The sequence below is a fragment of the Trachurus trachurus genome, assembly GCF_905171665.1.
Source record: "Trachurus trachurus genome assembly, chromosome: 21".
Taxonomy (NCBI): domain Eukaryota; kingdom Metazoa; phylum Chordata; class Actinopteri; order Carangiformes; family Carangidae; genus Trachurus; species Trachurus trachurus.
Window position 1 is genome coordinate 7,727,628 of NC_139899.1, and position 27,899 is coordinate 7,755,526.

The following is a 27,899-nucleotide window of genomic DNA, read 5'->3' on the forward strand; positions in this document are numbered from 1 at the left end:
TCCAGGTGTTGCGGGGTGCTCTTGAAGCTAAGAAATATTAGAAGAACGAAAAAGCACTGGGCTTACTTCAGGCACTCACTCGCAGGAGCCAAGGGTGATGTGTAAAAGCCTTTAATCAGGGCATATACAGTAGAACAATAGTAAAAAAACGCTGAATGGTTTCAACCGTCTTGTTCTTCTTCAGGGCGTGTCGCTAAAGGAGAAGTATAAATCAGGATTGTTTTTGTACAGAACTGAAGTCAACATGCTTTTAACTCATTGAGTGCCATTGACGTCTATGGACGTCAATCAAAATCCAATGCTTGAGTGCCAATGACGTCCATAGACGTCAAATGCAGTTTTCTGCGGCTGGTTAAGGGGGACACTGTCGCGCACACTTGTGAGTAATTTTGGGGCTTCTGGGATGCGTAGAACGAAGAAGACTGTAGATCAGAGCAAGAAGTTAAGAAGAAGGAGAAGACGAGCGCGATCAGTATGGAGATAAAAAAAGTTGTCTTGTTGTATTTTAGTTGTTGTTTTTTTGTTTGTTTGTTTGTTTTTTTGAGGGGGGGGGGGGTCAATGAAAAAACATGTGAAATGAAATTTTCAGATGTCTTACATGTTTTTGAAGCCAAAATTAAAACGGATAAATCACTGTTTTTCTTGAGAGACTCTCTTTCACAAAAATGCATTTTTCTCAGCTTTCTAGAAAAAATTTGGTCTTTTTGGTGCAACCAGGCTCTATTCAACTTAAAGACCGGGGAAACCAAATTCAGTATTTTTCTTCTTATCGTATTAATTAGGCCTTAAATGTGTCCCTCAAAACATGTAAAAAATATTTGGTAACACTACATAATACAGCCCGCGACTTAGAACGTACCTACCGCTCTCTTTCCGCATAGGTTGCCCCTTATTTCACACAAGTACTGAGTAACTGCGGCTCACTTCCCCCTTTGTTTCCCCCGTGCATTTACAGTGTAACTAGGCTGCGTCTTAGCGCGTAACTCCGGTTAACTTACATCCTGCTTTACACCAACTTCCACACAAGTACAGAGTAACTCTCGCTCACTTCCCTCACGGTTTTACAGTATAACTAGGCTGCGTCTTAGCACGTAACTCCTGTCCTACTTTACACCAAATTACACAGTAACTCTCGCTCACCCCGCCACTATTTCCCTGCATTTTACAGTATAACTAGGCTGTGTCTTAGCACGTAACTCCTGTCCTACTTTACACCAAATTACACAGTAACTCTCGCTCACCCCGCCACTATTTTCCTGCATTTTACAGTATAACTAGGCTGTGTCTTAGAGCGTAACTCCCGTACAATTACGTGCTACTTTGCCCGGACTTACAGTGTAACTCCTGGTCATTTCCCACCAATGATTTTAACCAATATTAGAAATTAAAAAGTCTACTACAATATGAGCACAATTGTTACAATCCATTTTTTTTTATTGTCAGCAGGAAAATGTCACCTCTATTCCAGAGATTTATTATTAATTAATTAATTGTATGGTTTGGAATACTGAGAAATTGGTATAGAGCATGGAAATTGGTCAATAACAGGCTGGCTGGTAGCAAACTTACCTCTCTAAAATGCACATCTATGAAAGTCTAGTTCTGTCATCCAAGGGCAAAACACAAACTATACAGTAATACATCCACAATAATGAATCATTCAGAGATAGAAAATGTTTTTATTATTTATTCTTTATTAAACAGAAAACACATGACACATCCACATCCATGATCATTCATAAACTTTAATGCAAGTAGATCTTAATTTCCCTGTAAATGAGCACTGTTATCCTGTCCTTAGTGTGCAAATACACTCTAGTTGTCCTGGAGTTACCCAGTAACTACAAGATAGTGGGCTGTATTATAAAGTATTCTTATTCCCTCCTTAGTGTGCAAGTACACTGTAATTGTCTTGCAACTACACTCTAGTTGTCCTGGAGTTACCCAGTAACTACAAGATAGCGGGCTGTATTATAAAGTATTCTTTGTTATTCCCTCCTTAGTGTGCAAGTACACTGTAATTGTCCTGCAACTACACTCTAGTTGTCCTGGAGTTACCCAGTAACTACAAGGTAGCGGGCTGTATTATAAAGTATTCTTTGTTATTCCCTCCTTAGTGTGCAAGTACACTGTAATTGTCCTGCAACTACACTCTAGTTGTCCTGGAGTTACCCAGTAACTACAAGATAGCGGGCTGTATTATAAAGTATTCTTTGTTATTCCCTCCTTAGTGTGCAACTACAGTCTAGTTGTCCTGGAGTTACCCAGTACCTTCTACTACAGCTGCAACTACTGTCTAAGTAGAACCAGTAAGTTAGAACACAGTTTGTTTCACGAGATAAAATCATCTGAAAGTACAGTAATACAAAGACAAAACTAGCTGAAGTGTCCCCGACCCTGACATCATAAAATAACAGATTTCTACTGGCTTTTGTTATTTACATTAAAGTTGAGTTTTGTTCCTTCTGTTATAAACTGTTTAATTTAGTTTTGATCCATCTGTCTGGTCCTTCTAAGTCTAAAATAGTCAGTCAAGTCAGTTTCATCTGACAAAATGTACTTTCTAAGTTAGAAGAGTCAAGTTGAAAAGATCGTTGTGATACTACTATCACACCGGAGTGTGACACTCAGTAATGGAGAATGGATGGGCTCCTCCATAAAAGGTGATCTTGATCTTGATCCAGCTCCTTGGGTCAAGGCAGAGATCAGGGTCATGGGTGGCGTGCCATCTCCCTCGTCAGGCACCATTTTCATGGCATCTCAAAAACCTCACCTGTGTAGAAACATAATTATATATTGTATCATCAACTTCATCACATAAAATGCATCACTGTAAAACAAAGTGAGAAAATTAATAACTTTGAACGGTACAGTTTTTCTCTGACCGAGTCTCAGTCGGTCTCAGTATCAGTGCGAACCTTGCGCATGCGCACTGGCAGCGGAAGACCGGACAACAAACACTAGGAGCTAATGCTACAAACATGCTTGGAATGTGGACTTATTTAATTTTTTTCGGGACAATTACGCAATTTGGGGCTTCAGCACAAGACGGACATTACATACGAGCATCATGGAGGTATTTGGATGTTTTTTTGTGTGTGTTTTTTTACGAAGAGCTCTGGTGTCCCTTTGCAACCGTTGCATTGAAATGCACTGCTACGCCAAGACCCCCTGTAACTCAGAGAAGGGACGGTGGACTCTGATAATTCTTCCAGCCCTTAGTCAACATGAGGGTGAGTAGATAATGAGCGAAATATCATTCTAGGGTGAACTATCCCTTTAATATTTATCTTTAATAAGTTACAGTACTTTCTGTGTTATGATTTAGTCCGTTTTCTCTTGCGTATCCCAGCTCAATGATTGGATTGTTTGAATTCCCATGTTCATTAGCGCCTCATCTGTTGCTCCAATAAAGGATATCAACTGCAATAAGAACAACAGATGCAGCACTGGATATCTTGTTTTAAATACCATAGGAGCAAACAGTAACATAATATTTAATAAGATGGATAATGTTTCAATGATTACTCTGCTTACTCTGTCAGGGTTAAATGGCACAGCACACTTCAGAGTCACTCTCTTCGTCCTCACTTTGTTGTGTTACTGTGTGATTTGGCTGGTAAATGTGACCATTATTGTGATAATTATTGTGGATAAAAACCTTCATGAGCCCATGTACATCTTCCTTTGTAATCTGTGCATCAATTCACTGTACGGGACAGCAGGTTTTTATCCAAAGTTCCTCTTTGATCTTTTGTCTCCCACTCATGTCATCTCTTATGCTGGATGTCTTCTGCAGGGTTTTGTGCTGCACTCATCAGCTTGTGCTGATTTCTCTTTTCTAGTAGTAATGGCCTACGACAGATATTTAGCGATTTGTCAACCTCTAATATACCACTCTGTGATGACCAGGGAAAAAATAGGCATATTTGTGTTTGCTGCTTGGCTTGTTCCTTTGTACTTGGTGCTCATGGGCACGATAACCACGTCATTATCAAGGTTATGCGGTTCACACATACCAAAGATCTACTGCATTAATTTTCTGGTTGGTAAACTAGCCTGTTCTGTCTCTATAGCATATATTATAATTCCAGCTATTAATTACACGTTTTATTTTTTGCATGTCATTTTTATTGTATGGTCTTACATGTATTTGATAAAAACCTGTATTGTTTCCAGTGAGAACAGAAGTAAGTTTATGCAAACATGTCTACCACATTTACTATGTTTAATTGTTGTTGTTGTAAGTTTGTTTTTTGATTTGTTGCACATGCGATTTGGCTCAAAACTGTTATCAGAAAGCATCAAGAATTTTATGGGAATAGTATTTCTCTTTATTCCTCCAATCATCAATCCACTCATATATGGTTTTAAACTGACACAAATTAGAAACACAATTATACAACTTTTGTGTGGTAAAAATAAAATTCATCCCTCTTGGAGAAGTAACATGTAATCGGTAGAAAGAAAGTTGATGCTGTATAAACTCATTTTCCCAAGTGGTTCAGTACATATAGGACATATTTTTAGTTTTTAGTTACCTGCCTCTTATGTCCGAGGTCAGAATATTTGTCTTTCTCTTATCTTGCATTATTGTATAATTTGTCCTGTCCCCTACTTCAATAATACTTATACCAATAATAATGCTTTTTCGATGTTGATTGACACAATACTTTTTATATATTGACACACACGCACGCACACACGCACACACACACACACACACACACACACACACACACACGATATGTGCGTTTCTTTGTGATGTCTATTTAAGCAGTCAAAATATGTACAATAATCTTTTATACATGGATGTTGATATCAATAAATCTGCATCTGATACAATTTTGATGTGCATCTTGTAATACAAAGAACAGAAACCTGATAGTGCCATTACTTAGAATCTCAGTGTGAAAGAAAAAACTTTCATGTTACTAATTGTAAAATGACAAATACTTTATTATGATCATGATTAAGTGTGTTATTTGTGACCTTCAACACCTCACACCTACCTTACACTTACATCTGATCAACAGGGCAGCTGCACCACTATCGTACAATAAAATGCAAATAAAAATGTATTACAGTAATTACTAGCCCTACTTGTTGCCATATTTTGTTATTTCAACTTTTAGAGAGACTGAATCCTCTCCTCAAGGAAAATTTGCAACAACAAAAATAAAAAGGACCTAGTGGAAGTGGAGAGAGGCTTCCAAAAATCACAAAACTAACTTGTTGGTTGATACCAGTTGTAAATGGAATACCAAGAACTTTAACTTGAGTAAAAACCACTGCGTAAAAGTACAAAAGAATTACGATGAAAAATATATTGATGGATAATGTAGTCAGGGGTTTAACATTGGAGTTGATAGTGGTGAATCCTGTTTAAACAATGGTTGGGCTTTATCTGTAATAACACATTACAATTTATTAAAGTAACATTGCGGAGTTTTTCGGCCTTAAAATAATGTTTCCAGACTCATTGCAATGGTAGAAAAATGGTTAATAGGATGAATGGTGCTGCCGCTGCAGCCTGAGCCAGGTCGCGTCGGCTGAAACTGCACTATGTAACTTCCCTGCACGGGTACAAAACACCGCCCCCCCTCCCCTCTGCGTCGAGAGAGAGACGTGGTGGGTAAAAGCGAAACTTACGGTTCCCCTCCGGTCGTCGCCGCCGCCGCATCCCCCTTCACCCGCCACACAGTCTCCTTGCAAACATGTGGGAAATACTGTCGTTTATTAATGGGAATAAACGCTGGATGCGCTGGCTGATAAGTTTTGTTTTCGTTAAGTTTCGTTTTTCCCCCCAGACGATAGCGCTTCTCAACCAGATGGTGGAAGCACTGAGCTGAAACTCTGCAATGTTGCTTTAATTGACCTTGATTTTAAAATATAAAATAATAATAAAATAATACAATAACAAGTCACTTAAACAGATAAATAGTAATAAAATAGATCGGGAAATACCAGTTATGTTTTGTTAGGGTTCTCTGTGGTGTGGGAGTGAGGGAAGGTGTCCACTCATTCATGTCGTGCTCTGGATGAGCAGGAGACCCTCATCCCACTCCCAAAGAGTGGGATGAGGGTCTCCTGCTCTTGTTGTTTGCAGTAAGGGAAACGACTCTAGAATCCCTCGGTTTCAGCCCAGCTGACCTATCGGCCACACAGTGCGGGGAACTTTGTGCCTGTTAAAAGATAAATGACTTTTGACTCAGATGTTACGTGTGGAACACAATGTGTTAGATTATGTTAGCTCCTTTCGTGAACGTTTGCATTATGCAGCGGTTGATGTGGTGGTCTTTGCCCCTGCAGGATTTTGATTTACAGATCTGCCACAAGAAGGGGATTGAGAATGTGTTGGCAGATGCACTGTCATGTGTGGATGCAGGCTAGTGGTGGTGGTGTTGTTGTTTTCCTTGACCCTCCAACTTAGTAGTATTTCACTTCAACACGTCTGTGACTGGATGAACAAACTGTTTTATTCCCATGTGTTTCTTGTTGCTGTAGTTAAAACAGTATATTAATAGATGGTAGAGAGAGGGCAGATTTGCTAGGGGATTAATTGCAGCATGATAACCCCCTTGTTACTGCTGATGCTGTGACACAGGGAAGAGGAGTTCAAAGTCATTGGTGGTATTTGTGTGTAACCTTAGTGTATAGGTGTTAGACAAATTGAAACTGAATTGTTACAGAAAGTAGATTTCATAACTGCAGATTTGCTCTCTGACCATGGATAATGTTTCTGTTGTTAGAATTTTTATATTGTCAGGGTTAAACGAGACTCTTAACTACAGAGTTACACTGTTCTCTCTCACTTTACTGTATTACTGTGCCATTTTGTTTTTCAACATCTCTCTTGTCATCATCATTATATCAGATGAAAACCTCCATGAACCTATGTACATTTTGTTGTGCAGTTTTTGCATGAATGGACTTTATGGGACCACAGGTTTCTACCCTAAATTCCTTTTGGATTTACTGTCGCCCTCACCAGAAATCTCATATGAAGGCTGCCTTCTCCAGGCTTTTGTCATGTACTCATTTGCTTGTTGTGATTTGTCCATCCTAGCAGTTATGGCCTATGACAGGTATCAGGCTATATGTCGACCTCTGCACTATCATGTGTTCATGTCAAAGAGGAGGCTCTCTCTGCTGGTTTGTTTCTCCTGGCTAACTCCTCTCTGTATTTTCTCCATCAATGTTCTGCTAACATCCAGACTCAAGTTATGTGGTTCGACCATGCAGAAACTCTTATGTCTGAACTGGATTATTGTTAAACTTGCTTGCCCGGAAGTCGACACATTTTTAAACAGTGTATTTGCATATTTTACAATTTTCACATATGTGTCTCATGGGGTTTTCATTGCTTGGACATACATGCATCTTGTCCGAACTTGTGTGAGGTCCAAAGATGACAGGGCAAAGTTTATGCAGACATGTGTGCCCCATTTAATTTCCTTAGTTACATTCCTTGTTGTAATAGTTTTTGATTTGATGTACATGCGATTTGGCTCCACAGATTTACCTCAAAGCCTTCAAAACTTCATCTCTATGGAATTTCTCCTTATTCCTCCACTTATGAATCCTCTAATATACGGTTTCAAACTGACCAAAGTACGAAACAAAATCCTGTATTTAGTTCATATTGGCAGAAAGTGATCTCTTTTATTGATTGAATAATTCTGTGTAATGTGACAAAGAAAGATCAGCTGCCTTTGCTTTAGAATAGTTTCTCATCTCTAGTTCAGGGATTCCTGAAATATCTACTGGATATCTACAGGCCCGGTGATACAGGGTTCAATATGTTGACTACCTAAACATTTGACTTGGCAGTATTTGATAAATGTCAATTAACAATGTACCATGATGAAAACACTTCTTTGTAATGAAACCTCTGCATAAATGTTTCTTTTCTTTCAAATTGTCTTTGGTATAGTTTTAATCAGTGTGTAAATAAAAAAAGCACATCCGTATGGATGCACATGTACTGTATATCTAACAAATTTTCCAACTATCTGGTGGGAGAGGTATGCAGTGAAATACGAACTAGTAGTGATTAAAATGACAACATAAGTAAGAAAGAAAGAAAGAAATCCTGTAAAATGTACTCACATGCTATGCTATTGAAATTAGCTGTAGCTAACAGCCTCTCTTGCTCGTTGTTCAACAAATGAACTTTTCATCAGTGTAAGGTGTTTCTGTAACTTTAGTGTATAGTTATGATGTCTGTGTTTGTCTTTTTTTCAGTGTTTGTAGTTCGGTTTTCAGAGACTTGCCTCCTAATTGCAATTTTATTTGTATAAAGCCCATTTTTTACAAACAATGGCTTTACACAGCATTATCCCGAGTCCCGACATCGACTTAGGGAAAAACTCTCAAGAAAGCACTTAACACAGAAAAAAACAGGAGAAACCTCAGGGTGAGCAAAAGAGGAGGAATCCCTCACCCAGGACGGGCAGACGTGCAATACTGTAGATGTCGTGTACAGACAAGTAACGTGTTTATGACAGAGAAGACTACACAAATACACACATCGTAACATTTAGCTATATGATAATCCATCAATCCACTAATTGATTTCCTTGAAAACAAATCCACATGACCAGGAGGAGGCTTAGCAAAACAGTGGAGTGACCCCCAATGGCGGCTATTGGCTGGTGTGAGGTAAACAGGAAGTCATTGTTGAACCCATCAAAATTTCTTAAATTATTTTATCCAGACTAAATATAATTTTTTTTTGGAAAAGCAATACTTGTATTCTGCATCCCCCAAATGGCCTGTGGGTGTATTATTTTTGAAAAGATATAGCTTTTAATAAAAATTCTCCTTATTCAACCTTTGATGTTTAATTTTTTTTTTCCACAACAGTGTTTAAATCCCAGTTGTTCTGTCATCCAAGCTGTTATCAATGCTTGGTGTTGAAGGAGCAGAGTCAGAGCAGGCAGCACAGCCTCAGTGTAGGTCATAGTATTAGATGAGTAGAGATTGAATTGTTACAATTTGAAGATTTCATAACTGAAGGTTTGTCCTCTAACCATGGATAATGTCTCTGTTGTCAGAATATTCACTCTTTCAGGGATAAATGAGAAGATGAATTACAGATTAACTATTTTCTCTCTCACTTTACTGTATTATTGTGTGATTTTGTTTTTCAACGTCTCTCTTGTCACCATCATTATATCAGATGAAAACCTCCATGAACCTATGTATATTTTGTTGTGCAGTTTTTGCATGAATGGACTTTATGGGACGACAGGTTTCTACCCTAAATTCCTCTTGGATTTACTGTCGCCCTCACCAGAAATCTCATATGAAGGCTGCCTTCTCCAGGCTTTTGTCATGTACTCATTTGCTTGTTGTGATTTGTCCATCTTAGCAGTTATGGCCTATGACAGGTATCAGGCTATATGTCGACCGCTGCACTATCATGTGTTCATGTCAAAGAGGAGGCTCTCTCTGCTGGTTTGTTTCTCCTGGCTAACTCCTCTCTGTATTTTCTCCATCAATGTTCTGCTAACATCCAGACTCAAGTTATGTGGTTCGACCATGCAGAAACTCTTATGTCTGAACTGGATTATTGTTAAACTTGCTTGCCCGGAAGTCGACACATTTTTAAACAGTGTATTTGCATATTTTACAATTTTCACATATGTGTCTCATGTGTTTTTTATTGTTTGGACGTACATGCATCTTGTTCGAACTTGTGTGAGGTCCAAAGATGACAGGGCAAAGTTTATGCAAACATGTGTGCCCCATTTAATTTCTTTATTTACATTCTGTGTTGTTAGATTTTTTGATTTGATGTACATGAGATTTGACTTTACAGATTTACCTCAAAGCCTTCAAAACTTCATCTCTATGGAATTTCTCCTTATTCCTCCACTTATGAATCCCCTAATATACGGATTCAAACTGACCAAAGTACGAAACAAAATCCTGTATTTAGTTCATATTGGCAAAAAGTGATCTCCTTTATTGACCGAATAGTTCTGTGTAATGTGACAAAGAAAGATCAACTGTCTTTGCTTTAGAATAGTTTCTCATTTCTGGTTCAGGGTTTTCTTGAAATATCCACTGGATATCTACAGGCCTGGTGATACAGGGTTCAATATGTTGACTACCTAAACATTTGACTTGGCAGTATTTAATAAATGTCAATTAACAATGTATCACGTTGAAAACACTTCTTTGTAACGAAACCCCTGCATAAAGGTTTCTTTTCTGTCTAATATATTTGGTATAGTTTTAATCCAGTGTGTAAATAAAAAAGCACATCCATATATATGTGGATACACATGTATAACTAACAATTTTTCCAGCTATCTGGTGGGAGAGGTATGCAGTAAAATATTAACTAGTAATGATTAAAATGGCAACATAAGAAAGAAAGAAATCAATCTATAACATCTACTCACATGCTATTGAAATCTGGGCATCGGTTTATTATAGCCGTAGCGAAGAGCCTCTCTCTCTTGCTCGTCATTCAAATTGACTTTTTCATCAGAGTGAGGTGTTTCTGTAACTTTAGTGTAGGTTATGATGTCTGTGGTTTTACCTTTGACACAGCTTCTAATCAGAGCTGCTTTGGCCTGTGTCTGTATACAGCAGCCTTCAGCAGAGTGACAGACTGCTGCTCATGATATGTTGTATACACAACAAAATATATTGGTCAAGTTCATTTTTGATATTTTCATGTGCCAATATTACTTATCATACTTATGAATGTGCATAGGTATTTTATAGTATATTGCCTAATCACTTAGTTCAGAATGTGGGTCCTCCTTACAGACTGTAACTGACTCACATCACCCCACCTATCTTATAGCAATGTCAGTCTGGTTGCAAGGAAACATTTTCAACTTGATCAATTTTATTGATTGTAAAGTTTATTTTAAAGCACATTTAGATAAAAGGCTTTAAAGGGACAACGAGGAGTTTCTATTCGGTTATAAAAAGTCTCACGTTAATGTGGATGAATCTCCGCTACCCACACTTGTTAATGGGCCCATTTTCGATAAATATATCATTCTGTCTCTATCGTTATTTTGTTATTATTAGTGGTGGCGGAAATGCTGGTCGAGCCGACCAGCGTTTCCTTCGTGGCGAGTCATGAGAATAACGCCGCCGAATCGCCGTTTATGGTCAGAACTACGACGGTATGTGAACCTCTTCGAACCACTGACTTTAATTATTGATGAATGAAAACATGAGTCCGTCTTGCGCCGATCAAAGAATTTTACGGTGCGCACGGAGGCTCATAAATGTAGTGTGAAAACGCTTCGCTTTTCCAAAACTCCTCGTTGTCCCTTTAAGAAATACATTTATTCCACTATCCAGGGCCAGGTGATCGTGGCTGTGGGCTAAGCATGGCATTTCATCTCCCAATCCCCAATCGACACTCTCTATAGCTGCCAAAGCTCCCTCCAATGGGTCCACCCTGTCATTGGATGTGGCGCCCATGACGTGTCCCAATCAAGTCCAAACTATTTCCACTGTCTCCTTTCAACATAAAGGATTAGAGACTCGACTCAGCCTCCTCTGGCTGACCAAGCTCCTCACCCTATCTTTATAGCTGCACCCAGACACCCAATGGATGATCCTCCTGTCAGGTGCCGGAAAAACTGTCTGTAAATCTCCCACTCTATTTCACTCCCATACATGTCCAAGATGTTAGGATACTTGAATTATTCGATTTAGGGGCACCAACTAACCCCAACCCAGAAGAGGCAGTTTGCTGCTTTCTGGTTGAGAACCATGGCCTCAGGCTTGGAGGTGACTGACTCTCATCCCAGCTTCCTCACACTTGGCTGCAAAATGTTCTAGTGAACACGGGGGTTCACGTTGTGATGAAACCATCAAAACCACATAATGTACAAAGGGAAAAGATGCAACTCTGAGGTCCAATGAACAGCACAGACAGAATCAGGGACAAGGGACAACCTTGGCAGAGTCCCAACACTCAAGGAAAAAAGAGATACTTTATATAGAGGCTGTGACACAGCTCTCACTGTGGTTTAACAGGGTCTGAATGGCTCTTGGCAACAACCCCCATGGTCTTGCATTCAGCCCATCTGCTTCTCTATTCTATAGACTAAAAACCATCCACCTCTTGCCTCTGAGAGTGGATGGGGGTAATTGTGAGGAAGACAGAGTTAGTGAAGTGATAATTTTTGATGTCATGAACAGTATAGAAATGGGAATTGAAATATCTCAAAAAATTATGAATGAAACATTAGTTCTTGGCATTCGAACAAAACAATTTGTGCTGAATTCAATTGAAAGCCTTAATTGTCATTGCACATTAAAAATACAATGAGACTGGAACCCCTGCTCCCCTGTGGTGCATACAATACATATAACTAGAAACAGCATTTCCTAACGGAACATGCGTGTGAATGCTGAAACCCAATGCTGAACCATGCTGAATTAGCAGAATAAATTGACAAAGACATGCGGAATGGCATACAAGAAACATGTCCATGGAAGGAATTGAAGCCACAACTTCATGAGTGGTAACCTAACACACTAACCATATGGCCACAGAGAACCTGAGTTACAATGAGCTTTATACTATGAGGAATCAAAGACTGTCCAATGACAGCTGAATAATTGGAATCAAAAGTCAAGCAATGATGTGAAATGACAGAGGCAGGAATCGAACCCATGACCTTATGATCATTAATCCTTTACTCTGCCACTCGGCTACAGAGAGCACACTGCTGTCAAGACTGTTGTCATTCATTATAATGTGATGATGTGCTACAAACTGGTATGAGTAATCAAGGAGATAACAAACACCTGTAGCCAATTGAAGGCGGGGGAGGAGAGCAGAATTCAACATAACATAACAAGAGTTCTTCCCTTGAATTCAAACCAGTGACCTTGGGGTTGCCAAGCAGCCACCCTACCCCCTATACTACAGTGGAGTTGTGGGGAAGGAATTGAGACTTTGATGAATTTGACATTTGTCAATGATGCTTAAGAAAAAAAGTAAGAAAAGTGCAGAAATTAGCCACACCAAGCAAGAAGAGGACTTTTTTGTGACCTGTGACTATTTTTTGGTGAATTAAAATGAATTAAAAAGCACTTAACAGCAAGTTACAAAGTTGAGCTCCTTCTCCTGCTGCTGTGAAAAAATGCATTGGGCTGAATGAGAGCAGAGAGCTCCCTGGCTGCATTTAAAAAATATTTTAAATTATTATCTAAGTCTCTTTGCATTTTTGACCAGAATTTTAGCCAGAAGACAAGTGTGGCTACAAAACTGGAGAAAAAAGTTTGTCTAGAGTTTAATTTGGAGAAAAAGTTAAATGTTTGAAAAAGTATAAATAGTTAAAAAGAGAAAAGTAATGCCGATAAAGTTCAAAAAAAGCTGCACGTTTTGATATATGAATTGTTGAAATAGCACAAAGTATGAAGGACTAGAAGAAGACCGTGGGGTCACGTGATGCGCTTGCACTGAGAGGTTCGCTTTTGCCGACCTCCCGCTCCGTCAGCCGATAAACTCAATTTTTAACTGATAAACCTCAACATTTCCTGGCTACACTTGCTGGAGAACATGTCCAACGCTAAAGGGAATACTTCTCGAGTTGTCCCCGCGTCAGAAATACCCGTGCGAACCGTAACTCGTCAAGACACAAAAAAGCTACTCGCGGCTAATGCAGAAGCTAACATGGAAGATGGCGGCAGCACGTCGTTTGAGGAAAGCCTGGCTAACGCCGTTTCCGACACAGTTACTAAAGAGATTGGCGCTCTCATGGAACGGAAGTTTACAGAGCTGCATTCTACTCTGGACAAACTGAGCCGCTGTGTGGAAGACAACACAAAGCGGATCGCTGAGACTGAAACCCGCATCTCTGACGGCGAGGACCGCACAGCTTCTCTGGAGAACAAGCTAGCTGAACTCGAAAAAAAAGTGAAGATATTAACCGACCGAGCCGAGGACAGCGAAAACAGGAGCCGCAGAGATAACATACGAATCATGGGCCTCAAGGAAGGCACAGAGGGGAATCAGGCTGTCAGGTTTTTTGAGACCTGGCTTCCAGACACACTGGGTCTGGAGACCAAGCGAGGCTCCATTAAGATTGACCGAGCACACAGAGCCTTAGGTCCGCCGAAGAAAAATTACAATCGACCTGTCATCATAAAGTTACACAACTTTAGTGACAAACAACGGATCCTTTCTGCTGTCCGGGAGAAACGCGAAGTCACCTTCCAAGGAGACAAGATCTACATCCGTCAGGACCTATCGCCCCAGGTGAGAGAAGCCCGACGTCAGTTCAACGGTGTGTGTGACCGCCTCATCCAGAGAGGGCTGCGGTTCCAGATGCGCTACCCGGCCAGCTTATGCTTCACCCTGAACGGCGAGGATCACTCCTTCAAAAACCCACGTGAAGCTGAGGATTTTCTGAGCAGACGCGTCTAACCTCGGGCACAGGATATTGATGACACTGAAGTGTTTAACACGGTCTACACAGCGGACAGAAATTAAACTCTTGCCGAATGGAAGATGAACAATTCATAATCCACCCCGGTGTGGACCTCATCACTTGGAGTTTACTTTCAGAGCAACAGTGAGTCCCTCTCCCCTGACATGATACAGGTACCTGTTGTTAATCAGCCTATAGCCCAACGTCTTGATTCTCCCTGAATAATATTATTTTTATTCAGATGGATGGACTTATTTGTTCGTATATTGATATTTTAGCTGTGGCCGTCACAACTACAGTTGTCAGTACGATTTCCGCTCCTTAAAAAGAAAGGGAAAAAAAAAAAAAATCAATAGCCTATGTTTACTCCCTTTTCTGTTATGGATACATGCTCAGGTAATTTGCCTGCGTTCTTTTTTCTCTCTTTTTTTTTTTTTTTTTTTTTTTTTCTCTCCCAGCGGTATTTAATTATTTCTTGAGACTATATGCTTCAATCACAGGACGTGATTAATAATCAGCTGTCGGCTGCGGGGCGGGGGGGTTGCGGAGAACAGGCATCAGTAGTGGGATGCATGTGAACATTCCTGCAGCTGGTGTGTTCGTTTCTCTCACAGGTGGGAGGATACCTCTCTGCTTCACCTGCCCCAAGACTCTTAACGCCTTTATAAGGATGTTCTTTGTTCTTGTTTTTTCGTTTGGGGGGCTCTATTTTGTTCAGGGTTCAGAGCCTCAGTTTGGGGAGGGGTTTCTACAGACAGCAGTAACTATTGTATTCTTTTCTTGTGTGTTTGGCTTCAGTCCTTTATTAACTACCATATCAGACACTGCCTTTTTTCTTCTCTGTTTCATGTATAGCTGCATAGAACACTTACTGTATAGAGGGCGTAACCCTACATGAGTGATCTTAAGATTGTTTCACTTAATGTAAAGGGCATTAACCATGTCATCAAACGCCAGAAAATCCTGTCCTTCCTTAAAAAAGAAAGATGCCAAATTGCCTTTCTCCAAGAGACCCACCTTTCAGACCTAGAACATATAAAATTGAGGAGAAGCTGGGTAGGTCAGGTATTTTATTCGTCTTATAATTCTAAAAGTCGAGGCGTTGCAATTCTCCTACATCGCTCCCTGCCTTTTACTCTTGACAAAACATTATCAGATAAAGAGGGACGCTATGTAATTCTGTCTGGCTATCTTTATGGAGAACATGTCGTTTTTGGTTGTATATATGCACCAACAATATATGAGGCCTCTTTCATTCCACAGCTTATTTCGGATTTAGCAACATTTTCTTCTCCATATTTAATTCTAGGAGGCGATTTGAACTGTGCTTTTAACCCAAATATTGATTTATCCCCCCCCCAATCTACTCTCTCTAAGAAAAGTGCAAAAATGGGCGAATTTTGTAAAGATTTTGATCTATATGATACTTGGAGGGTGCTACACCCCTTAGATAAAGACTACACATTCTTCTCAATCCCCCACCAGGTTTCTTCTAGAATAGACTACTTTTTATCTTCAAGAACAATTTTGAACAGAATACTGAACTGCACAATTGGCACCAAGTTTCTTTCTGACCACTCCCCCATCAGTGTAACTATCTCTCCTCCTTATAGAGATCCTGCTTGCAGACACTGGAGGCTTAACCCTACCCTTCTAAGCAACCACTCTGTTACAGAGTATATAACATCTGAATGGCGGCAGTTCATCTCTATAAATAAAACCCCAGATATCAGTCCTTCTACGCTGTGGGAAGCCGGCAAAGCATATATACGTGGGGCTATCATATCGTATACGTCAGCACAGAAGAAAGACGCCCTTAAAAGACAGTTAGATTTAGAGAAGACAATAGATAATCTAGAAGCTCAGTTTAAGATATCTCATAGCAGCTCTCTTGCGAAACAGCTGGATGCAGCCCGTTCTGCTTTGAATCAGCTCTTAACCAGGAAGGCGGAGACACAGATTTTTTTTGCTAAACACAGACTATTTGAATCAGGCAATAAACCAGGCCGATTACTGGCCCGCCTTGCCCGAGGTAAAACCGATCCCAATGTAATTCCATCCCTTATAGACAAAAACGGGATGAGATGCCTCAAATCATCTGATATAAATGAAGTAATGAAACTGTTCTATAAAGACCTCTATAGCTCTGAATGTACATCCTCTTCTGAGGCTAGAACAACATTTCTTAACAAGATAAAATTACCGTCTCTTTCAGACACACAGAAGGCAGAGCTATGCAAGCCAATTACTAAAGAAGAAGTCTTACAAGCCATACACACTCTTAAGGGAGGCAAGGCTCCGGGACCGGACGGTTTCGGCCCGGAATTTTACAAAACATTTAGACAAGAACTAGTTGGTCCCTTAACAGACATGTATTCAGATTCCTTTAATAGGGGTTGTCTCCCCCCCACGTTAAACACAGCTAATATCTCGGTTACCTTAAAGAGGGATAAGCCATCTGACATATGTGGTTCCTATAGACCGATCAGTCTGATTCCTGTAGACAGCAAAATACTGTCAAAACTTTTAGCCAGACGCCTAGAAAAATTACTCCCCACTCTTATAAATCCAGATCAGTCGGGCTTTGTTTATGGACGCTATTCAGCTAGCAATGTGAGAAGGCTCTTGAATATTTTACAATTTACCTCTCAATATAAACAGAAGGCTCTGGCCATTTCTCTAGATGCAGAAAAGGCCTTCGATAGGGTTGAGTGGGGCTATTTATTTGACATCTTGGGGAGATTTGGCCTAGGGGGGGACTTCCTTAAATGGATTCAAACCATATATCACTCACCTACAGCTGTTGTTATAACTAACGGGCGGCGCTCCGAACCCTTCCCAATAGCAAGGGGTGTACGCCAAGGGTGCCCCCTCAGCCCACTCCTCTTTGCTTTAGCATTAGAACCATTAGCTGAAACTATTCGACTCCATACCGATGTAAAGGGAATAACAATAGGACATGAGGAACATAAAATTGTCCTATACGCAGACGATATCCTTTTGTTTTTATCCTCTCCTCAGCTTTCAACTCCCACAATTATAGATATCTTCAATAAGTTTAGTAATATATCTGGCTATAAAATAAATTTTAATAAATCTGAAGCTATGCCACTGGGAACCCTAGATATTACAGATGTTCAGGAAAACTTTCCTTTCCGGTGGTCAAGATCTGGCTTCACCTATTTAGGGATAAAGGTGTCCTCGGACCTGAGAGATCTGCAAAAACTGAACTTTACCCCTATATGTACCTCAGTCAAAAGAGACCTGGAGCGATGGCAGAATTTACCCCTATCCCTGTTCGGTCGAATCAGTCTCATTAAGATGAATGTGCTCCCTCGACTCCTATACCCTTTACAAATGCTCCCATTATATCTGACCAAAAAAATTAACCTAGATTTAGAGAAGGCGTTTTCCAAATTTATCTGGCAAGGCAAAAAACCTAGGCAGAGGCTTAAGATATTACAATTACCTACAGACACAGGTGGTCTCTCTATGCCTAATATGCTGTTTTATAATTGGGCCTGCCATGCACGCCACTTCTGGCTGTGGCTACATTCATATATTAAGAGAGAGACCTGTATTGATTCTTGGGCCTGCCACCCTCATTCCCTGTGGAGTTTAATCACTTGTGAAGCAAATAAGATAAATCCGGAAATAAAATGTAATCCTATTATCTATAACAGTATCAGGATATGGCGTGATATATCTAAATACCTGGGAAGAAGAAGTGCAAAATCCTTACTGTCTCCCATAACCCACAACCCTGACTTTCCTGCAGGTGTTAACTCACCTACATTCCTTTCTTGGAGGGACAAGGGAATCCACGTAATCGGCGATCTATTGAGGGATGATACTTTTCTATCTTTTCAACAGTTACAAGAAACATTCAATATCCCCAAACAGCACTTTTTTGGGTATCTACAGATTAGACATTTTGTATCCTCACAGACCGCCTCTTTCTCTACCAACATCTCTTATAGTGATGTCGAGAGATTTCTCCTAGAACGCAAAAATAGAAAACATTTTATAGCATCATTTTGTTCGCTTCTGGGTTCTTCTGTCACTTACTATTTACCAGACATCTCTCATAGATGGGAAAAAGACTTGAACAACGAATATCTAGAGGATGACTGGCTGTCAGCTATACGCCTGATCAAGTCTACATCTACCTGTAACCGGTTAAGAGAAACTCAATACAAGATACTTCACAGGCTGCATATTACTCCTATTATTTTAAACAAAATTGACCACTCCATTTCTCCTCTATGTACCAAGTGCAACTTAGAAAGGGGAACATATTTTCATTATTTTTGGGAATGTAAACTGATCTCCAGATTCTGGTCACTTATCTCAAAGGTACTCAGTGGTATATTTAAGATAAAAATTAAAAAAGATCCAGGGGTTTTCCTCCTAGGCCTGCCCTCTAGGGACCTACATCTCACTGCATCACATTATAAGCTTTTTGAAAAACTCCTTCTTGCTGCCCGAAAATGTATCCTGCAAAACTGGATCAAACCTCTTCCACCTACTGTCACCTTTTGGTATAGAGAGATCTTTAATACTCTCCCTCATGAAAGGTTGGAAGCTGTCGTGAAGGGCAAAGATGAGTTATTTTTAAAAGTCTGGACACCCTTTTTAGATTATATACCTGCAGATCTGAAAAATCTGCTAATGATGGGCAGACAGTTTTCTGAGTGGAATAAGACTCCCCCTGTGCGGGGACAATAGGCTGCTGATGATTGTTTTCTCTTAACTCGTAGTTAAATACTGACTGGAATCAAACCAGAAATGTAATTATTTTTCATTTTAATTAAATTTAATTTACATGTATTTTATTTATTTATTTTCCACTATTTATTATTATTTTTTTTTAATTCTGATCATTTAATTATATATTTCATTTTATTTAGTTATTTTACTTACTTATTTTAATATTACTTATTTATCTATTTATTTTAATTGTATTTTTATCTACTTATCTACTACTTTTTATCTACCATTAATATCACAGCCCTGGTAAATGTAACTACTTTTCTATTTTTTTTTTTATTTTTTATTTTATTTTTTTTTTTTTTTTTTTTTTTTATTATTATTATTATTATTTATTTTTTTTTTCTCTCTCTCTACTTGTCTAACTTTGTATAACATGTGCTGTCTGATGGGTTGGGGTGGGGGGTCTGTTTCTGTGTTTTGTATTGTTTATGTTTGGAAAAACAATAAAATGTGTTTAAAAAAAAAAAAAAAAAGAAGAAGACCGTAAAAAGGCGGAAGAAAATGGCCGAACAGAAGAACAATAGTGTGAATGCTTTCAGCATTCACACTAATAAACACAACATTAAAGCCCCGGTACAGAGCTTTCAACTGGATATGCAAAAGTCTCTGGTTTCTGCTGATGTGTCTCTGTTACCTACAACAGCAAATGAGCCCGAAGATACGCTATTTAGTGTGACTGCTGAAGCAGTCACACTATTGTTCTTCTGTTTGGCCATTTTCTTCCGCCTTTTTACGGTCTTCTTCTAGTCCTTCATACTTTGTGCTATTTCAACAATTCATATATCAAAACGTGCAGCTTTTTTTGAACTTTATTGGCATTACTTTTCTCTTTTTAACTATTTATACTTTTTAAAATATTTAACTTTTTCTGATTTTTTTCAGCTTTATAATGTGTGTGTGTTGCGTCTAACGAGCAGAGCCAGAGTGGTGTCAGAGTGGATAGAGGCGAAAAAACATTCTAGAGTTTTTCTGGCTAAACTGTCAGCACGGCCACAAATTAAACTCTAGACAAATTATTTTCTCCAGTTTTGTAGCCACACTTGTCTTCTGGCTAAAATTCTGGTCAAAAATGCAAAGAGACTTAGATAATAATTTAAAATATTTTTTAAATGCAGCCAGGGAGCTCTCTGCTCTCATCCAGCTCAATGCATTTTTTTCACAGCAGCAGGAGAAGGAGCTCAACTTTGTAACTTGCTGTTAAGTGCTTTTTAAATCATTTTAATTCACCAAAAAATAGTCACAGGTCACAAAAAAGTCCTCTTCTTACTTGGTGTGGCTAATCTATACTCATTTCTCTTTATTTTAAGCATCATTGAAAAATCTCACATTCATCAAAGTCTCAACCTCTCATCTTCACAACTCTGTCTGTAGTCCAGTTGGTAAGGTGCTTGCTTGCCAACCCCAAGGTCACTGGTTCCAATCCAGGTTCAGCACTCTTGTTATGTTATGTTGAATTCTGCTCCCCTCCATCACCCTGAATTGGTTACAGGTGGTCGTTAAGAGACGCGTTAATTGCTAGTGCCACCGTTTGCAGCACATCATCACATTACAATGGCAACATGCTTATGTTTGTGCTCTCTGTGGCGAAGTGGCAGAGTAAAGGTTTACTGATCATGAGGTCATGGGTTCGATTCCTGCCTCATTCATGTTGTACTTTCTGCTAGAGACTTCATTCAAATTCTGATTTGTAGACAAACTTCTAATGGCTCATTTATGATGCTTTTATAAAGACCCACTCCCGTGAAAATCGTGTTTTTTGAGCTTTTCACATGTTCCTGTGGCATTTTTCTTGTGTTAGAGCACATATCAGCAGAAAAGGAAGTGCAAAATTGCATTTCTGAGTTTTTCTGCCTTCAAACTGCTGTGAACCAATGGCAGACTCAAACTGGCAGTTTCAGGGAGACTGGAGCTGACGTGTCACAGCTCCAGGGGAGGGCACTAGTGCTACAAGCTCCCGCCCCGTTCTTCATCTGGCTCAGAGGTGAAAGGCTTGGCATCTCGGTGTAGCTGTCAAGGTATAATAGGTTTAGCTCACCTGGTAGAGCAGCTTGCACTGTGAGCAAGGACTATGCTCCAGTCTAAATGCGCTGAATCTGTAATTATACAATGTCCAGCTGTCAGCAACCGGGGGGTGGGGTGCGAGGAGGTGGCTGGGCGGGTGCAAAACAGCGCAGTCTCCGCCCACCCCCCAGAGGTGAATTGCTAATATGCATGGCTAATGAGCTGGTTTTAAAATGGCCGAAAAGGGTCGCGGGAGTGGGACTTTAAGCATCATTGAAAAATTTCACATTCATCAAAGTCTCAACCTCTACTTCATCAGAAGTGTTGGAATGGCCTAGTGGATAAGGTTCCTGCCATCCAATCACAAGGTCACAGGTTCAAATCCCACCTGAGCAGTCTTGTTAGTGTGTCAGCCACTTTGACCTTTAACCAATACCACTTGGTCTGGTCACAAGATCAAACTTGATAATGCATATGCACCCCCACCTAATCTTGGTTTGTGTTTCTTGTTTATACCACTGCACTAAGATTGATTTGCACTGGAACTACAGCTTTGGGCTTGTTAACTTCAGAGTGTGACAGAGTGCAGTTCATCAACAGACAACAGTCCCTGCAACTGTGTGTACACTGTGGCCTAGAGGCAGAGTGAAAGTCTGCTGACCATGAGGTTGTGGGTTCGATACCTACCTTGGTCAACCATTTGTATGGTGATCACTGCTTGCACTATTTGCTAATTCTGCAACAGTGTTTTCTTTACCCCTCAAATACTGTCTCTGTCTGTAGCCTAGTGGTTAGCTTGCTGGTCTGGAGACTTGAAGGTTGCTGGTTCAAATCTTGCCTCAACAACAATTATAGTGAATTATTTTCCCAGTTGTCCTCTGTTGACTTCTGATAACTTGCTTCATGTTGAAACTGCTGCTCTCAGCCTGAAATTCACAGAAATTTTCATTCTAAGTCATTCAAGCTTGACTCTCAAGCTTTCTTGATGTTGACAGTGTGCAGATCATTAACAGACAACAGTCTCTGCAACTGTGTGTGCACCGTGGCCTAGAGGCAGAATGGAAGTCTAATGACCATGAGGTTGTGGGTTTGATTCCGACCTTGGTCAAACATTTGTATGGTGATCACTGCTTGCACTATTTGCTAATTCTGCAACAGCATTCAGTTGCTATCAGCAGTCACACCATTTCCATTCTTGGAAATGCTTTTTCTAGTTCTAAATAGTCTAATTCTATACCTCTGGAAGGCATGGTCGGGTCAGACCACTGACGAAACGATACGAATAGATACATTACCTCATCCATATGCATGTCTTCTTTCCGTCTCCAAAAGAAATCTACACGTGCTGGCCAGACAAACGTCTTCACGACAGTGGGAAATGCAGTCTTCATTCCGGCAAAACACCACTGCTTTTGTCCACAGGGGCCACCAAAATCAACACTAAATGAAAAGTTTGCACAGGGGCTTTAAATACAACCACATACGGACAACAATAAGAAGACATGTGTGAGGTGTCTATGATGATAATTATTCTTTTCTCATTTAAAAAAAATTATGTATCCTTTCTCAAACTAAATACAGATTTTCTTGTCATGTCGAGTCATGTAACTATCACAATTACCAGGAGCTTTTTAATTAAGGGAAAAATGTACAATAGCCACGGGAAAAATCCTGCTTAGTTCCTCTTTAATGTTTCAACAGTGTTTAAATTCCCAGTTGTTTTGTCGTCCAAGCTGTTATCAATGCTTGGTGTTGAAGGAGCAGAGTCAGAGCAGGCAGCACAGCCTCAGTGTAGGTCATAGTATTAGACGAGTAGAGATTGAATTGTTACAATTTGAAGATTTCATAACTGAAGGTTTGTCCTCTAACCATGGATAATGTCTCTGTTGTCAGAATATTCACTCTTTCAGGGATAAACGAGACAATGAATTACAGACTAACTATTTTCTCTCTCACTTTACTGTATTATTGTGTGATTTTGTTTTTCAACATCTCTCTTGTCATCATCATTATATCAGATGAAAACCTCCATGAACCTATGTACATTTTGTTGTGCAGTTTTTGCATGAATGGACTTTATGGGACCACAGGTTTCTACCCTAAATTCCTCTTGGATTTACTGTCGCCCTCACCAGAAATCTCATATGAAGGCTGCCTTCTCCAGGCTTTTGTCATCTACTCATTTGCTTGTTGTGATTTGTCCATCCTAGCAGTTATGGCCTATGACAGGTATCAGGCTATATGTCGACCGCTGCACTATCATGTGTTCATGTCAAAGAGGAGGCTCTCTCTGCTGGTTTGTTTCTCCTGGCTAACTCCTCTCTGTATTTTCTCCATCAATGTTCTGCTAACATCCAGACTCAAGTTATGTGGTTCGACCATGCAGAAACTCTTATGTCTGAACTGGATTATTGTTAAACTTGCTTGCCCGGAAGTCGACACATTTTTTAATAGTGCATTTGCATATTTTACAATTTTCACATATGTGTCCCATGGGGTTTTCATTGCTTGGACGTACATGCATCTTGTCCGAACTTGTGTGAGGTCCAAAGATGACAGGGCAAAGTTTATGCAGACATGTGTGCCCCATTTAATTTCTTTATTTACATTCTGTGTTGTAATACTTTTTGATTTGATGTACATGAGATTTGGCTCCACAGATTTACCTCAAAGCCTTCAAAATTTCATCTCTATGGAATTTCTCCTTATTCCTCCACTTATGAATCCTCTAATATACGGATTCAAACTGACCAAAGTACGAAACAAAATCCTGTATTTAGTTCATATTGGCAGAAAGTGATCTCTTTTATTGGAATAATTCTGTGTAATGTGACAAAGAAAGATCAGCTGTCTTTGCTTTAGAATAGTTTCTCATTTCTGGTTCAGGGTTTTCCTGAAATATCTACTGGATATCTACAGGCCTGGTGATACAGGGTTCAATATGTTGACTACCTAAACATTTGACTTGGCAGTATTTGATAAATGTCAATTAACAATGTACCATGTTGAAAACACTTCTTTGTAATGAAACCTCTGCATAAAGGTTTCTTTTCTTTCAAATTATCTTTGGTATAGTTTTAATCCAGTGTGTAAATAAAAAAGCACATCCAAATATATGTGGATATGTATAACTAACAAAATTCCAACCATCTGATGGGAGAGGTGTGCAGTGAAATACTAACTAGCACTGATTAAAATTGCAACATAAGAAAGAAAGAAAGAAAGAAAGCAAGCAAGATTTCCAACTTGATCAATTTTATTGATTGTGAAGTTTATTTTAATGCATATTTAGGCTTTAAAAAGTAATACGTTTCTTCCAGGGCCAGGTGATTGTGGCTGTGGGCTAAGCATGGCATTTCATCTCCCAATCTACACTTTCTAGCTGCCTGGGCATCAGTCCATGAGCCAGGCCACTACTTGCAATTGAAAGGGTGGGCAAATTCTTGTTTCTATTTTCCTATCCCACTGTCCACGTTATTTATTGGTATGATAGCCTTTGCAGAGGAGTAGCTTAGCAACATTTGTCATGCATTCACTATTTTGACCATAAAAATGTCATATGCCAATAGTGGCCATTCTCGTATGTTGTACATTTTCATAATTTTTGTGCCACTACTAATGATTTAGATCACTTTTGCAGTTGCAGAAAGGCCCTGCAGATAATATTTGTTTGCACCACTAGTTGGTGCCAATTCCTCTGGGTGCATGAGTTACACACATGGAAGAGCACGGGAGAAAATCAGCTTTAATACTGCTGTTAGTAGGTGGTTCTCACCCTTTTTTGAACAGACCATACCATGATCCTCTTACAGCCTCTTACTGCAGAATTTGTTGAAAATTAGTTTTAGTAGGCTAATGTATTCAGAGATGGCAACACCACGCACACTTCACACGGACAACAGTGAATGAGCCAATAAAAGAACAGAAATCGCTCATGCATCAATTAATGCGCTCTAGGCTTATCAAAAATTTGAAAAGGAACGGTCATTACCTGAGGACTGAGACACTGGCACCAAGAAAAAAAGTGCTTTATTAATTGAAAGTGTGACAGTTGACGGTCCTGTCACTATGCCTCCCAGGGTTCCTACGCAAGTATGGAAAGTATGAAAAATTATGGAATTTGATTTTATACATTTCTGGAAATGTATGGGAAATGGAAACTATTGTATGGAAATATATTTATCTTAATATTTATCTGGGTTTGATCTTATCTGAAGTTATTTGGGTTAATTATTTTGTATGCGCTATTGTACCTAGCTACAAGCACCACATAATGGCATACACATTCAGAATAATGAAAACAAATGATTTATTGCTTTTTTTTATATTATGCGCATCTATTTGCTCAAATATCACAAATAATTTGATTTTTTTTTTTACCGAGAAGTCTGGAAAAAATATGGAATCTGGAAATGTCAAATGTGTAGGAACCCTGGCCTCCAATTGATCATGCGCCCTGGCTACTTGGCCACAGGGAAATCCCTTTGGTTGAATGGTCAGAGTGCATGACTCTTACTCGGGAGATTGGGGTTCAAACCCCACTGGGCCCTCCTACGTTCTGCCACAAAAGCAACTTTTGAGACCCCTGTGCTTGCTGGGCCACTGCCAGCTTTTTCACATCTGAACACTGGGATGTTAGTTTCAGTCTGAGAGCGCCAGAGCTAACCAGGTTCAGACGGTTGCGGTATTTCGTCTGCATCTGGAGAGCTTGGTTGAATCCCTGTTCGACGAGAACGTGGGGAAAGCGAGGAGCAGGAGATGGACCCTCTCCCACAATGGGGGTAAACACTGACCTTGTGTTACACACATCGCACGCCAACCAGAGGTCTGGAACGTTGCTTTTGCCTCTTCGTCGTTCTGAAGATCAATGATGGCTCGCTTGGATTTCGGGCTAACAGCTGGCAGCATCTGCTTGCCATGGCTCCATCACCCAGTCAGGCACATCTAACTGCTCGAGGTCCCTGAAACCAAAACCGAAGCTCAGGCACAGAACTCCTGGGAGTTCCTTTTTTTTTTTTTTTTTTTACTCCTAGGAGTTCCACATACGCCCCGCCCACTGAAGTACATGTTCCCCTGTGGGAATCCCCTTAGTGGAGATAGCAATTTTTGCATTGATTGAGGAGGAGAACAACACATTTGAAGCGGCGGAGGAGGATTTACTGATAGCTTATTATGCGCGATTGCGGATGAGATGGAAAGAAAGAGGCAATGGAGGTGGCATGTCCGACCTCTAATATGAAATACCTATTCTGACCAATCACACATTTCTTTCTTCTTGCGTAGTATGAACAGGCCTTAATTCAAAAGCCTACCTTGGCTAACTGTGAAAAATGAATTAATTGTTGCCTCCCCAGGTTCTATTGGTAGAGCTCCAGTTTTGCGAGGCAGCTACAGATGGTGACCTTGGAGTGGACCAGCGTCATCCCATCCCCCTTAGGCCTCATCATTTTCCCCACACAGCTGTCTGAAGAGCCGATCATTAAGTGCATGGGCTTTTATTTTGTTGACCGCCTTGACCACGACATCCAGGGACTGATAAAGTGACGGGTACATTCCTTTGGCCACCAATTTGTGACGGTGTAGTACGCAGTGCACTGTCAACACCCATGGGGACTTGCTGCTTGAGTAGGGTGGCGAATCCCCGGTGCCGACCACAGCTGGCGCTCCATCCGTGGCACAGGCAACGATGTTCGTCATTGGGATGTCCCTCTCCCACAGGAACTCAGTCAGGGCAGCGAAGATTGTTTCCCCTCACGTGTCTGTGGCCAGGTATTCCCCGAACAGGAAATCCTCAAGAGGATCCCTCCCGGACACATAACGGACATAGGCCATGTTGGTTGTGGTGGTCTCATCTAGCTGGACACTAAAGCGACAGCTGTGCAATGTAGCATACAGCTGTTGCTCAGTGTCCAATAGACATTTCCCGTATGCGCTGGGCCACACACATTGCTGAGCGGGATGGCCTTGGTGACTGGCGCAGGGTAGCGCTGGAGATTGCCTCCTTTATTGCAGGAATAACTAGAGACTCCCTTAGAGTGAACGGTAAAGCCAGTCTTTGTTATTAGTAGAGCTATATTATAAGATGCCACCAACCCGCTCTCTGTTTAGTTGACGCTCAGGGAGCAGAGATTAGATGGAAGCAAAAAAAAAAACTGAAGTGCTAGTTGTTGCCCCTGACAACATTTCCTCTAAAGTTGCTAGCTGTTGAGGGTCTCTCTCTTCAAATGTCAACTCCAGTTTGAGAAACCTGGGGGGTATTTTTGATCAGGCCATGCTTCTTGATGAGCACGTAAAAATATAACCCGTTCCTGTTTTTTCCACCTCAAAAACATTTCCAAACTCAGACACATAGTATCCCATTCTGAGCTATGATCACCCATGCTTTTGTCTCCTCAGGTCTCGACTACTGTAATTCTCAATAAAACTTCTATAGACCAACAATTAGTCCAGAACGCTGCCGCTTGGCTTCTGTCCAAATCTCACAGATTCAGTCATATCTCTCCTGTTTTGGCATCCTTACACTGACTCCCTGTTAATTTCAGAATCCAGCATAAAATATTAACTGTCACAGGGCCCTCCATGGTCAGGCACCTGCATACATAGCTGATCTTCTTTCTTGGCATCGTCCCGCCACTTCAGTCAGCTGAGCGCCATCTTCTCACTGTCCTTTGCCAAAAATTAAAAACCAACGGTGACAGA

At 40.2% G+C, this 27,899-nt stretch overlaps 3 protein-coding genes across 3 annotated transcripts; all 3 read left to right on the forward strand.

Annotated features, from left to right (window-relative positions):
- Window positions 1-312: 312 nt before the first annotated feature.
- LOC311004759 (putative olfactory receptor 2W6) lies at window positions 313-24,000 on the forward strand (the record flags this gene model as incomplete). The annotated part of the gene is made up of 4 exons (XM_083996928.1): window positions 313-379; window positions 3,546-3,799; window positions 23,365-23,471; window positions 23,745-24,000. 4 exons carry the CDS (start codon window positions 313-315, stop codon window positions 23,998-24,000), a joined length of 684 nt encoding a protein of 227 aa, XP_083853054.1.
- Window positions 6,724-7,659, forward strand: LOC311005076 (olfactory receptor 2C3-like; the record flags this gene model as incomplete). Its single annotated transcript, XM_083997389.1, has 1 exon — window positions 6,724-7,659. Exon 1 carries the CDS (start codon window positions 6,730-6,732, stop codon window positions 7,657-7,659), a length of 930 nt encoding a protein of 309 aa, XP_083853515.1. The 5' UTR covers window positions 6,724-6,729.
- LOC311005075 (olfactory receptor 2C3-like) lies at window positions 9,037-9,966 on the forward strand (the record flags this gene model as incomplete). The annotated part of the gene is made up of 1 exon (XM_083997388.1): window positions 9,037-9,966. The coding sequence occupies one exon, from the start codon at window positions 9,037-9,039 to the stop codon at window positions 9,964-9,966; it is 930 nt and encodes a 309-aa protein (XP_083853514.1).
- Window positions 24,001-27,899: the final 3,899 nt, after the last annotated feature.